The 14,092-nt window shown below is 39.8% G+C and overlaps 1 protein-coding gene across 1 annotated transcript in view; it reads left to right on the top strand.

The window, feature by feature from the left end:
- The window catches only part of LOC124548948 (mannosyl-oligosaccharide glucosidase), a 48,226-nt gene extending 35,571 nt beyond the window's left edge, over positions 1 to 12,655 (top strand). Inside the window, exons 4-5 of the mRNA XM_047125206.1 lie at positions 4,280 to 4,457; positions 10,580 to 12,655. Of these exons, the coding sequence (XP_046981162.1) occupies positions 4,280 to 4,457; positions 10,580 to 12,508 (2,107 nt within the window). The 3' untranslated portion in view covers positions 12,509 to 12,655. The remainder of the gene's footprint in view (positions 1 to 4,279; positions 4,458 to 10,579) is intronic.
- The last annotated feature ends 1,437 nt before the right edge of the window (positions 12,656 to 14,092 follow it).

The following is a 14,092-nucleotide window of genomic DNA, read 5'->3' as shown; positions in this document are numbered from 1 at the left end:
TTAAATATACTGCCAGTTTTAGAGCTGTATAACTAATTATTGATTCCCCCCCCCCACCAATGTCAGCGATCTAGAAGCCGTAGTGTAAAAATTGTGCAGTGAAGGTGCACAGTGGCGATTATGTCAGCATTTACCCTCACACGTCTGCGCCCACTGCAAAGACCAATCTTGTCATTTAGATTTTTGTTCCTCATTTTCAGCAACTGTTTTTGAAGAATACCGATGCAAAGAAATAGCACCTTAGTTGTGTTAAAATTGTTTTTTAATGCAACTGGTGTACTATTTCTTCACATTGGAAATCTTGTTATTCCATTCACGCCGTCACATTTCGAAAGCTTCTATTCTCTTTTTGTCTAAACTATTTATCGTCCACATTTCACTTCCATACATGGCTACACTCCATACAAATTCTTTCAGAAACGACATCCTGACATTTAAATCTATACTCGATGTTAAAAAATTTTTCTTCTTCAGAAACGCTTTCCTTCCCATTGCCAGTATACATTTTATATCCTCTCTACTTCGGCCATCATCAGTTATTTTGCTCCCCAAATAGCAAAACTCCTTTACTACTTTAAGTGTCTCATTTCCTAATCTAATTCCCTCAGCATCACCCGACTTAATTCGACTACATTCCATTATCCTCATTTTGCTTTTGTTGATGTTCATCTTATACCCTCTTTTCAAGACACTGTCCATTCCGTTCAACTGCTCTTCCAAGTCCTTTGCTGTCTCTGACAGAATTACAATGCCATCGGCGAACCTCAAAAGTTTTTATTTCTTCTCCATGGATTTTAATACCTACTCCGAACTTTTCTTTTGTTTCCGTTATTGCTTGCTCAATATACAGATTGAATAACATCGGGGATAGGCTACAACCCTGTCTCACTCCCTTCCCAACCACTGCTTCCCTTTCATACCCCTCGTCTCTTATAACTGGCATCTGCTTTCTGTACAAATTGTAAATAACCTTTCGCTCCCTGTATTTCACCCCTGCCACCTTCAGAATTTGAAAGAGATCCATGTACATCCATGAAAAAAAGTTAAGCATATAACTGGTTGTCATATCTTGAAATGAGATAGATATCTTATATTGTATTTTTTTGATAATACAGAATATTATGCATAGGAAAACTATATTATATGTTTTCGTTGAACCAATTAGGAAATGAAAAAGTAACATTGTTTGAAAAAACAAAAAAGTTACAATGCTCACAACATCAGAAAGCATAAATTGTGTGTTCAGTGCACTGTTCAGTAATGTATAGTTTCTCCACGAACCCTCAGGCACTCTTGAATGTGACGTGGCAAGCTCAGTACCAACTCATTGTAGGCCTCTTGAGACATTTGTCACTCTTCGATGGCAGCATTCCTGAGAGCTTCAGTCATTACTGGAGGATGTTGATGATGAGAAATCACCCTTTTCAGCAAGCTCTATGCATGCTTATGCAATTCATATCCAGTGAGCATGCTGGCCAATCTAGTCTTTGGATCCCACGTCCAGTCAGATACCAAAACACGCTGTGAGCAGGATGAGGAGTGGTATTATCATCCTGTAGATTGAACCCTTCCCCTACTGTCTCTGCTAAACTGCTGTCTATGGGTTAGAGAATGTTTTCATACACTGCAGCAGTCATGTGGCATTCAAATGGAGTGAGTGGTGTGCAGCAGCCATACATGATTCCTACCCATAATATGACTGAGCCACCGGATTGTTGATGATGTTCCACAGTCATTGAGGGATGACTGAAGTTCTCCTGTTTGCCTCCATATGTGAACAGAGTTGTTGTCAGGGTGCAAGCCTATTCGCACTTCACCTGCTCTAGCCCATCTGTTGTGTCCTGCCTACTCATCGAATATGGGTGCCTAGGAAACTTGCTTTCTCGGATCGCTAGACAACAATTCAAGCAAATTGCATTAATGAATTTGTAATACAGTAAGGTAAATGGCAATACTTCACTTTGAGAATTTGCAATGGCATGTTCCAAGCAATGGGCACAGACAATACAAGAAAATCTCTTCAATATACACAACTCCTAATACAAATGAAACAATACAGTTCCAAAGTCGCTGCTGTGGATCTTGGAGAATGGCTAGTCTTCAACTGGGCCACGGACAGGGGCCACGGTGCTTATATTCTCTTTGCCTAGAGGCAGCTGCTGTCTCTATATCATCCTAGGGAGGGGCTGGTCACTATATTGTTGGCTGACGTCTTCTTCACAGCTCTCTCTGCTCTACCATTCCTGAAAGTCATGCCGGCACTTGACTTTAACGTTGGCTCGTCCCCCCCCCCCCCCCCCCCCCAAACAATGTACCATCACGTATAAGGAACTTGACAAAGGCGGGTGAGGCAGAAGTGTGGATGCAGCACTGGACCGGAAGCTGTGGCTGCAGGGGCTGTTAGGCTTCCAGTCATACCTCGCCATCCGGGCTGTGCTCTGGCTGAAACATCCCCCGGGAAATGACCAGAAGGGTACACATCCACCTACTGAGGCCCATAGCCAGATGTAGAATGCACCGGCTGCTGCGATATGGGTGGTTGGTTGTTCTGGCAGGTGTGCAGCATTGGCCAGTAGTTGCTGCATCATATTGAGTAAAGATGCAATTTGTTGACTCTGAAACTGAAACATCTGCATTAGCTGTGTTGCATCTAACGCTTGCAGCTGTGGCATCTAATCAGAGGGTGGGATAGGTGGGTTTCTCATATCAGAAGATACAAAGGCAATAAACAGACAAGGCAAGCAAGAAAAATAAGTACAAAAGCAAAGAAAATTTTCGCTACACACACTCACCCTGATTAGCAAAAACACTATAAGAGACTGTTAAAGCAAGTAAACACCTCTGCAAAGAAAAGATAAGAGAAAATTATGGTGCCAGCAAAACACAAAAGTCCACAAAAAAGGAAAACAGAGAAACAGGGGTGGCTGTCGCTATGGAATCCATTGACTTCCTTGACGCAGATGTTGTGTCCTGCCGACTTGTCAAATGTGGGTTGCCTAGGAAACCTGCTTTTCTGTTCACTAGTCAACAATAAAAAAAAATCATATTAATGAATTTACAGTAAGATAAATGACAATGTGTCCTTTCTTGCCACGAGCGTAACTCTGTGTTTGTCGCGACGGGCAGTTTTGAGAATTTACAATGGTGTGTCGCAAGCAGTGGGCAACAGACAGTGTAAGAAAATCTCTTCAGTATACACAATTCCTACTACAATTGAAACAATACAGTTCCTAAGTCGCTGCTGTAGAGCTCATAGAATGATTCATCTTCAACTGGGCCGCAGCTAGGTGGTGCGGCACTTACGTTCTCTTTGCCTAGAGGCCGCTGCTGTATTGGTGTCATCCTAGAGAGGGGTCAGTCAGCGTACTATTGGCTAACATCTTCTTCACAGCCCTGTCTGCTCTACTGTCCCTGACCATTGTGCCGGCACTTGACTTTTACGCCAGTACACCATCATGCATGAGCACCCCTGTGAGAGGTCTTCAGCTGTACAACCCCCATCATGAAGTCTGTTGCTTACAATTTGGGTACTTACGGTAACCCTTGTGGCTTCTCAAACTTATGGCGCAGAGTGGCCGATGTCTTTATAGGGTCCTGAGCTGCTGTAGTTTTGTGTGGACGGCCTTCTCTGTGTCGATCCACTATTAAACATGTTTCTTGGAACTTTTTCCACAATCTGGAGGCAACACATTGATTAATGTGAACAATATTCACAGTGTCAACTTGTCCCATCAATGTGATGATTTTGATATGGTCTGCCATGAAGAGACTGTTCTGAGGCATTGTGCTGCACTACTAGGCACATGGACAACTGTACATTCACAACAACTTAGCTCTTGTGTACTGTGTTTGTGTACAAGATGTGATTTCATGGCCCCTGACAAAGCACAATGGCAATCATAAACAATTTCGCATTATGTACACAACCACCTTCGTACATAAACATGAAAGAAATGTCCATGGTGACTATTGGTGGGAAATTTGGAAATATACTTAACTTATTTGATTATGAGTGTAATCAAAGACTTTGGCAAGGTCACAGAATATACTGACAGAATACTTGTTCTTTTCTAGCTTATATTCCATTTTGTAGATGAGTGTTACTGCGGCATATTAAAAAAATCTGCTAGGAAATCTGCCCATAATCATTGTTTAATGATAGTGGTAGCTTAAGGGAAATCCTGTCAAACCAGCAAAAATTTTCATTATTGTGATAGAAATTTTCTTAGTGAAAATCTTGTTTGTGACATTTACGCATTACTTTGTTTCCTCTCTTCAGGCATTGGTGTGAGCAAAGTGACAATCTGGATCGTTACACATGGACTGCACATGATGGAAGAAATTTTGGAATCCAGGAAATTGATGATGGTCCATTCAGGATAACAACATCTTTTGTTAAGAGGCTTGGTGGCAGCCATGGTGGTGATTGGACTGCAAGGATCAGTGTTACCACACAGGCAAGAACAATTTTCAATTTCTTCCAACTTCTGTACACAAATAAATGCCATGTGGCTTCCAGGTTGGTGCAAGTGTTGTTATTAGTGAACATATAAACACCAAAATTAGTGTTCCATGACACAGGAGAATAGACCTAACAGGTATCTGCAAAGGATTTTATGGAGATGAGATTCCCAGTAGATAAGCTGTATCAAATTGAGTGTGAAACCTGAGCTTTTGATGACAGTCATTGTCAGAGGTAAATGTGACAGTTGGAATTGTGATGATGTCTCAAATATATAGGCAGACGGTGGAAAACTCCAGGAATGTAGCAGAAGGGGCTGATAATTTAAATATCTGTGGAAACTGTTTTAGTAGTTGGAAGACATCTGAGTATTCACATCCTCCAGTGTAGAAATCGCTCAGAAGTGACTTATACAGGGAGTCCAAAGTTAAAGTTCCAGTTTCAAAATGCTGCAGAAAGAGAACCACTGCTCAGAATATCAAATCTGAACAGCAAATTATTTAATGCAGTGAAAAAATGAAAATTTGACAAATAGATGGCACTTTATGTGTCAGAATATGCTCACCAACAGATGCACAGCATACGGCTGTTCCTTAGTTTGCGTTCAAGACACCCAACATGACTGTCACCATGAAGGATCATGCACTGCTGGTAAAGCTCTTTTATAAGAATGGTAATTGTATGCCAGCAGCTCTGTAGAAGTTCTGGACACTCAAGGGTATGAAAAAATGCATTGTTATGATGTCTTCTAAGGGACTGGAGAAAACAAATACAGAAGGGCAATGTGGCAGAGGGAGGAAAGCAGTTGATCTGACGTCTGTCAAAGATGTGGCCACAGTGTTCCAGGAGTGGTTGAGCAGTGGTGTGCAAACATGAAGTGCACAGGGAATTTCCCAAATGTTGGATATGCCGGCAAGCACAGTGCATAAAATCCTACAAAACATCCTGCATTGGTGTCTGTACAAAATCACCCATTTCAGGATTTGCTTCCTCCTAGTAAAACAGACATTCTGTGGGGAATTTCTCACTCATATTGAAGTGGACAAGGAATGGCCATGGAACATTCTGTGAACAGGCAAAGTCATTCTCCAAGGATATGTCAATACACAGAATTGCAGAATATGGGCAACAGAAAATGTGCACACACATCAACCTGTACCACTTCATTCTGCAAAAGTGACTGTATGGTGAGGGTTGATTGCACCATTTATGATACGACCATGTTTTTTTTTTTTTTTGAGAAGATGAGTCCTGTGGGTCTTGTTACCTGTACGGTCACTGGTAAATGTTATCAGAGTCTTCTGTACACCCACGTCATTCCAACCCTTCAACAGCATGGATGTCTGGGTAGGATCAGTTTTATGCAAGATGGCTCTTCTGCACATTGCACAGCCAATGAAGCGGGTGCTGCAGAGGCATTTCGTAAATACTAGAATTATCAACCATCATTTCGCTACAGCCTGGCAGTCCAGATTCCTCATCTTAATCTGTGTGACTTCTGGCTGTGAGGTTACATGAAAGACATTGTGGTCAGTGTTTAATTACAAACATAGCTGAATTAAGGCATGCATTGCGCAGCACTTTGTGAATGTGACCTCAATGAGACACTCCGATCTGTTGTGGAACATGCTGTTTCTCAGTTTCAACCTGTGCCAGAAAACAGTGGACAGCATGTCTTGCTCCAGTCTCCCAACAATTAGAAACCGATGTCATTTTGCCTTTTATGCAGTTTTTGACCTCGGGACAATTAAAAACCAATTTTAGCCACAGAATGTGGTATGTCCTTACTGCGGTGGATGGGCTTGCCTAACTAACAGAACAACAGTTGACTGCTGAACTTGTGCAGTCATGCACTTTGAATGGTACATATGGTGTGATGTGCAGCTCAAACCATAGACATCATATTGCATTTCATCTTTGATTTGTAGCCAACCAACCCTATTTCTGTTAAGATGCTTACAGCGCCATGTATTTGTAACTTTTAAAAAAATTATATTTTGTTCTATGATGTTTTCCCCTGCATCAATAATAAGGTGTTCAAATTTGGTATAATTGTGAGCAGTGGTTCTGCATCTACAGCATTTTGAAACTGGGACTTTAATAATGACCATGCTGTATGTAAACACTGCCAACTGACTCACAGCTTCCTCAAACTTTGAAACAAACACTGGCAACAATGTCCGTTATTGAAAGCTCAGGTTTCACATCTGATTTGATATTTCTTGGCTACTGATAAAGTCTTTATCCACAGAAAGGTATTCCTTGATGTTATGCTGTGGGTATGCAGTGATCTCATAAATGTTTTATTATAGAAAGCCTCTCATTTTCTATTATGCTTTTTGTTTTAAGCAAGAGAAAACTCAAGGGCTTGCTAATTATGAACTGCAGGAATGACTCATGACTGAATTCTTACATAAAATACATAATGCAATTCACCAGTGGAGGTCAGCTGCGTGACACTGCTTTTGTGATTTATGTTTACTTACCATTAATGCCTATTACTACTACTGCTAATAGTACTACTGTTAACAATGTTATCAAACATGTAAGCACCATTTTGTATTCTGTGGTATGGCTGACCTGGCAGCTTCTTGCCTCTGAAGGGTTCCTTGCACTTCCAAACTCTGCAGTACTCTGTTAGATCAGCCATGTATGTATATTTGTGAGTTAGCATCCTACACAGTCAGTGCCCTCTTACGTTCCTAGTGTTCACACAATTTTGAGAAATTTTGCCGTGGCCACCAGAGAGTGAACCATGATTTGTTGATGTGCTTGCGTAATGTATTATTTCTTCTCACTGTTTACTGCTTTTGTAGTATACTATTAATTTTCATTTTCTGAGTCATTGACTTTTAGGACCTATGGTCAAAATTTGACTACTGAGACAGCAGTTGTTATGAAGTGTGGAGGGACTGGTTGTTACAGTGCACCAAATGTTTGACAATATTCCAGGATTCTTGACAGTTCGAAATTCCAGATGATAATAATAATAATAATAAAATCACCCCCCCTCCCCCCCATTTTATTCCTCAGTAAAAAGGCAATAAGCTCAACACTAAGACATTCTTTTGTAGTACAGCTGCATTTAGTGCATTACTTACTATATTTTATTTTCATGTGAGCTTACAGGACAAGGTCTGTATCAAACCAGGATTGAGATGTACTTGAGGAAATTGAGTTACTTGCTAATTTCCCAATCTTCCTTCATGGTATTGTTGAAATGTGCAGTCTCTCTAGCAGTTTCTTCTTTTCACCAATATATTTGTGATATTCTTTTCAATAATGTCTCTATTCCTTGAGTGGCATATATTGTATAAGAATTTCTTTTTCCTTCACCAGGTCTACACCCAAGGTATTGTTAACAATATGTATGTAGGGTGGCCCTACAGGGTCTGGAAAACCACGGGCAAATCCCAGACATTAATACCAATAAAAGCAGTGCTTTGCAGTTAGGTCTCACTGTATATTTAAATCTTCGTGATTCTGTTTAAATGGTCTGTTAAGCATTCATTGGTTTCTTTGGTAAAGTGAATCCTGTGCTAGACTGAAAAAAAATGCTATTTTTGTCAAGAAATATGCCCAGATGCAATAGTTTGACACATGACACAAGTACATGTTGTACTCAGTCTTGAATTTTTGTTCTGTTGTTTTAAGCAGTTTTCCTTTCCTTTGTTATTGTCTTGAGTATTCCTTCCATTTTTAACAAACAGTTTTAATAAACTGATTCTCAAACAAGGATGACAAGAAATTATAAAAAAACATGAAATATTGTGTTCATTTGTGAAGTTTGTTTTTACAAGTATTTTCTCATGAGAGTCTATTGACCTCCTCCTTAGTAGGTCCGTGGTGGGGTCCCACTTCAAGGCCTCCCCTAAATAACTGATTTTTTTGGGGGTAAATACTTTAGCCAACGTATTTTTACTTTAAGACCCCGAGGGATTGGTTTACTTTCTTTCCTGTTGGTACCAGTTTCTGTGACAGCAGTTGGGGGAGGGGGGGGGGGGGGGGGTGCAGGCTCCTGGTCATTCAAATTCCAACACCAGGAAGGATATCAAATAATGAAATTTTACATACTGTACATATACAGGACGGTAAAAAGAATACATGATTAAATATATGTGTGGTGTCTGTTCTTTCGGATATGTCCACCAGCCGTAATGCCATAATGATTTAAAACACAAAGGAATTACAGACATTGACTGCAAGTGAGTATTGATTGAAATCAATGAGCAAAGTTGAAAATTGGTGCTGGACCAGGATTCAAACTCAGGTCTCCTGCATACTAGGCAGATACTCAGACCACTAAGCCATCTGGAGTAGGTACAAATAATGTCATCTATGATCTGTATAGAAGGAAAGAGGAAAGATCAAACAGCAGATTTCTCATTCATAAATTGCATTTGAATGTTGGTTGATACACCTCGTGCAAGAAGAGTGTGTGTGTGTGTGTGTGTGTGTGTGTGTGTGTGTGAGTCAAGAACAGACATAATTTTGATACAGCAGCCATTATCCCCAATTAGGGGATTCCTATTTGGCATCATGACATTCTTGAGACCATACCAGGCATTTATGCTTCAAGGAATACATATGAACCTCCTTTTATATGTGTGTTTTCTTCTGCCGCCACTTGATGAGTAGATCTTTTTCCCCATCCAATTAATGTGCAAGGGGCACTACATTAGTGGTATGTGAATAAGTTGAGAATTTGGGTCTGATGGGAGGCGTGCAGGGGTAGGCCGTGCAGTTGTAATGCTCACTGTGTCCAGATGGCTTAGTGTTTGGAGCATCTACATAGTAAGCAGGAGACCCAGGCTAAAATCCTGGTCTGGTACAAATATTCAACTTTCCTCATTGATTTTAATCAATGCTTGCTTGCAGCCAATGTCTTGTAATTCCTTTGTGTCACACGTGATTAAATTATAGGTGATTTGGGGTCAAATACAGCTTAGCATTGAGCCAAACTGAGCTTGGATGACAGATATGGACATGTCATTTCATACTGCTTCAACTCTAGGGCTGAGTTCACCGGTCATACTGTTTGGTGAAGTTTGGTGTGTCAGTCTCTCAGCAACTCATTACAAGATGTTTCCAGTTGGACAGCTCTGGAGAATCAGCTGGCCAGGGCAACAGTCAAAGAGCCTTTGCATTGCGTAGGCCAGAGAAGCACGGTCTTGCATTATTTTGTTTATGGATAATGTCCTGGAGAGGGTGTAAGTTCTGGCCGTAACATGTCAGAAATGTAACATCTGCTGTACAAATCAGTGGCTATAGGAACTAGAGGCAATCGAGTTGTGTATCCATTGGCACTTCATAACATCACGTCAGATACTGGGACCGTATGATGATGAAAAGTTCAGTCTGGCAACATTTGTTCTCCTTGGACCCCCCACTCAAGTATATATCCAATGTGATGTTGTACCCAGAACTGGGCTTGGCTGAAAAAGATGGCATGGTGCACAGGGCATGGTCTTTGGTACTCCCGACATTGTTACATTATCTTTGTGGATACTTGTTTTGCTGCAAACAGGGCAGTTTCCTAACTCAAAGTTTGTGACATGCCTACATGATCTTACAAGAGCAAATGAACAATATGTCTATCCTCTTGGGTGCCAGTCACAGGGGGCAACTGAGATCCTGCAGAATTCTTCTGGACCCATCATTTCCATATTTACATGACAGTTATGGGATCCTGATAAAAGTGAGTAGCAATATCGCAGAACAATAAACCATAGTTTTGATAAGCCACTATTCTTCTGCTGTTGAATTCCAACAAGTGCTGGTAGATGTCTGTACTCGATACATGAGGTATAACAACCAACATTCAAATGCAATTCCTGAATGACAAACCTGCTGTTTGATCTTTCCTTTTATACAGACCATAGATAACGTTACTCATATCTACTTTGTTCAGTTGCACTGAAATGCTAATCATATGCAAATTCAAGTGTATAGAAATAAGAAATGTTTGTACACCACTGGCTGTAGTGTAAGTGTTGGTGCTCAAAACTAATGTTTTTTTTTACTTTTATGTTTGAAAATTGAGTGAGTGTATGGAAAAAAAAAATATTTTTTGTGGTATGAAGAAAAATTCTTAACTCTTTTTTTTCCTTTTTTCAGGACGTGACTATGAAGCAACAGTATATTTCTCTTCTTTTGTATACTGCAACGGAGGAAAAGACTAAGGGTTTCATCAAACCCAAAAAGTTTTCGGATAGTCAAATAACAGGTGTAACAGGAAAGACAGATGGGTTAGGTAGTTTCTCCTTGAAGATTGTTAATAATTCAGGAATAATAGAAAATGAATCATTCTTGAGTACAACAGCTCCTGGCCTGCATCTGCTAAAAGAAACTTTGCTAAGCAATTTTCGTGTTGTTAGTGAAAAATATAAAAATAAAAAGTGGATAGTTCTTCCAGGTGAACACAGACTTAATGGACCTGATGGGAATGAGCTACCAACAAATTTTATTGTGACACAAATTACTGGAAAAGCTCCTTTTGAAATAGATATTATATTTGAGTCAAATAGTGCCTTCGAAAGAACAGAATCACTGAAAGGAGCAGTTTATACTAAGGAATTACAAATATGGAGGGATGCTTTCAGTCACAGATTTGAAAACACATTCCACCTGGAGGAAAAAGGATTTGGTACAGATGAACAAGAATTTGCAAAGGCAGCTTTTAGTAATATGGTTGGTGGAATTGGATACTTTTATGGTGCATCCCGCGTAGAGTCACCTTACACAAGAGGACCTGTTCCATACTGGAAAGCTCCTTTGTACACTGCAGTACCGTCTAGAAGCTTTTTCCCAAGAGGATTTTTATGGGATGAAGGTTTTCATGGTTTGCTCATTGCATCGTGGGATCTAGATATTGAGTTGGATATTATATGTCACTGGTTTGATTTAATGAATGTTGAAGGCTGGATACCCCGGGAGCAAATATTAGGCCAAGAGGCTCTGAGCAAAGTACCTGAGGAATTTGTTATCCAGAGAAATTCTAATGCCAACCCGCCTACATTTTTTATTACTTTACAGTTTATACTACAAAATTTTGCATACCAGCTTACTGAGGAAGATGGGCGACTGGAAGCACTGGAACGTCTTTATCCACGACTGCAAGTGTGGTTTGAATGGTTTAATACTACACAAGTAGGTGATATGCCTGGCTCGTACCGGTGGAGAGGTAGAGATTCAACTACAAACAGAGAAATAAATCCCAAAACACTGACATCTGGCTTGGATGATTATCCAAGGGCATCACATCCCAATGTAGATGAACGTCATATAGACTTGCGGTGCTGGATTGCTGCTGCATCCTCTACTCTAGCTGAAATAGCAAAATTGTTGAATGTGAACAATGCAAAGTACATGAATACAGTTTCATATTTATCTGAAGAGACCCTTCTAGATGAACTACATTGGTCAAAACACTCATCTTCATTTGCAGATTTTGGGTTGCACACTGACAAGGTAGTTCTGAAGCGACCACCTCCTCAACCAGGAAGGCAACCAGGACAGCCTTATCAGTCACAACAAGAACGAGAGAAAATTCGTGTTGTTCTGAAAGATCCAGAACTGCAATTTGTTGATTCACATTTTGGTTATGTTAGCTTATTTCCCTTCTTACTACAATTAATGAAACCAGATTCTCCAAAACTTGGTAAGGTATTAGATGATATAAAACGTCCAGAGCTGCTTTGGACTAAATATGGGTTAAGATCATTAGCTAAAACTTCTCCTTTATACATGAAATACAATACAGAACATGACCCACCTTACTGGCGAGGTCCCATATGGATTAATATGAACTACCTTGCTGTTAGAGCACTACATTATTACAGTGAAATCAATGGACCTTATATGGAGAAATCAAGAGAAATATATAATGAACTTCGACAAAATTTGATAAAAAATATTTTCAAGGAGTATAAACGCACGGGTTATCTTTGGGAACAGTATAATGATGAAACAGGAGAAGGGCAGAGATCAAGACCTTTTACAGGGTGGTCATCATTAGTAGTTTTAATGATGGCAGAATTATTCTGAAATAAAACATCACTGCATAAACAGATTTTTTAAAATCAAGTAATCCTTTTGAACATGACTACATTTTAAAGAAAAATACCACATTTGCTGCACTGGAAACAATATATTTTCAGAGGTACTTCCATTAAAATGTGTCTTTCTAATGTTGTTGCTGTTGATATTGTGATCTCAATATATTTTGTTGGTACTTTGGTAAAGATTAATTCTTAATATATGCCTTTTTACTGAGAGTGAAGTAACTATGCTATCAGTAAGCATTCCTTCTATTTTAAGAAGGGTTAACTTGATATTCTAAAGTAGTCCCATAAGAGTGTAACAATTTTAACTGTGACTTCTGTCAACAAAATCATGTACATTCTGTACATGATTCATTTTACACAAGGATCTGAAAGGTGAGAACTTTCCTTGTTCATTATTGGTTGTGACTCTAAAATAAAATTTTATTTTTGATTCATTACATTGATTTATATTATGCTTTGTAAAGAAACTGACAGTAAGCAAGTATCATTATTTATTATTACAATGTCTGTGTTTTCAGACACACATGCATGTTTGAAGAAACAGACATTTGTGACAATCTGCAGTTGTAGTAATATTACAAAATTTTGTCACAAATATGAATATTTTCAACACCAGCTGAGTTAGGCATGGAATTCATACCTATTGGTGACACATGAAAATTTGTGCTGGACTGGGACTCAAACTTGCATTTCCTGCTTATCATGAGTGTTCACCTTAACCATCTTGCTTATCTGTGCACACATCCAAGACTGATCCAAACCTCCATATGTCACATTGTATACACGCCTGTTGCTTGCAGCTTACCTGGGGTCCCGCAACAGGCTTAATGAGACAGACTTGTTCAACATTAGTTATTCTTGTTTTGCCCATACAGGCTGTGATATGTATTAGTACACTGTGTGTTCCTTCACACACGCATGTGCATCATCTCCAAACACGCAGCACAGAAAACCTCAAAAAAAGTCATTATTTACAATGATCACACAATGTAGGTGAACATGGGGAAAGGAGTAAAGAGTTCTTAAGATTAAACATGTGGGAACATTAGCATCGCTGACCAGAGAAAATGACTCCTGATATTGTCTCGTACGGTTGACAGGAGCAATTTAGTTTGCTCTGTGACTCGAGTGTGTTATGTTGTGTATTGAGTTTCTAAAATAAAGTGTCTTATATGTCATCTATCATTCACTGCCACTACATACCAGAGTCCACCACCGGTAGTGCAGAGCATGAATGGCTAGACGGCCGTCATCAGTGAAACATGGTGCTGTTGCAGTCATTCAGGAGGAAACAGATGTTGTGCAGATGGCTTCTTGTGTGTAACAAGTTGCCCAGTAGATGTCTGTGGAACTGTGGTATGTTGCTGGAACATTTTGTTCAGTCCTGTAACCGATGTTCAGCTACACACTTCTGTTCACATTAAGGCTACTAACAAGCAACAGTACTTACAATTTGACAGTTGCCATCCTTTCCATATCAGACATTCCCTCCCATATGCTGGCTGCTTCTGCAATGGCGTGGTGATGGCGTCATGCTCGGTGATACCCAGTTGAATTCATGCAA

The sequence above is a fragment of the Schistocerca americana genome, chromosome 1, assembly GCF_021461395.2.
Source record: "Schistocerca americana isolate TAMUIC-IGC-003095 chromosome 1, iqSchAmer2.1, whole genome shotgun sequence".
In the NCBI taxonomy this organism is placed as follows: domain Eukaryota; kingdom Metazoa; phylum Arthropoda; class Insecta; order Orthoptera; family Acrididae; genus Schistocerca; species Schistocerca americana.
Note: the sequence above shows the minus strand (reverse complement) of the source record. Positions and strands in the feature narration are given on the sequence as shown.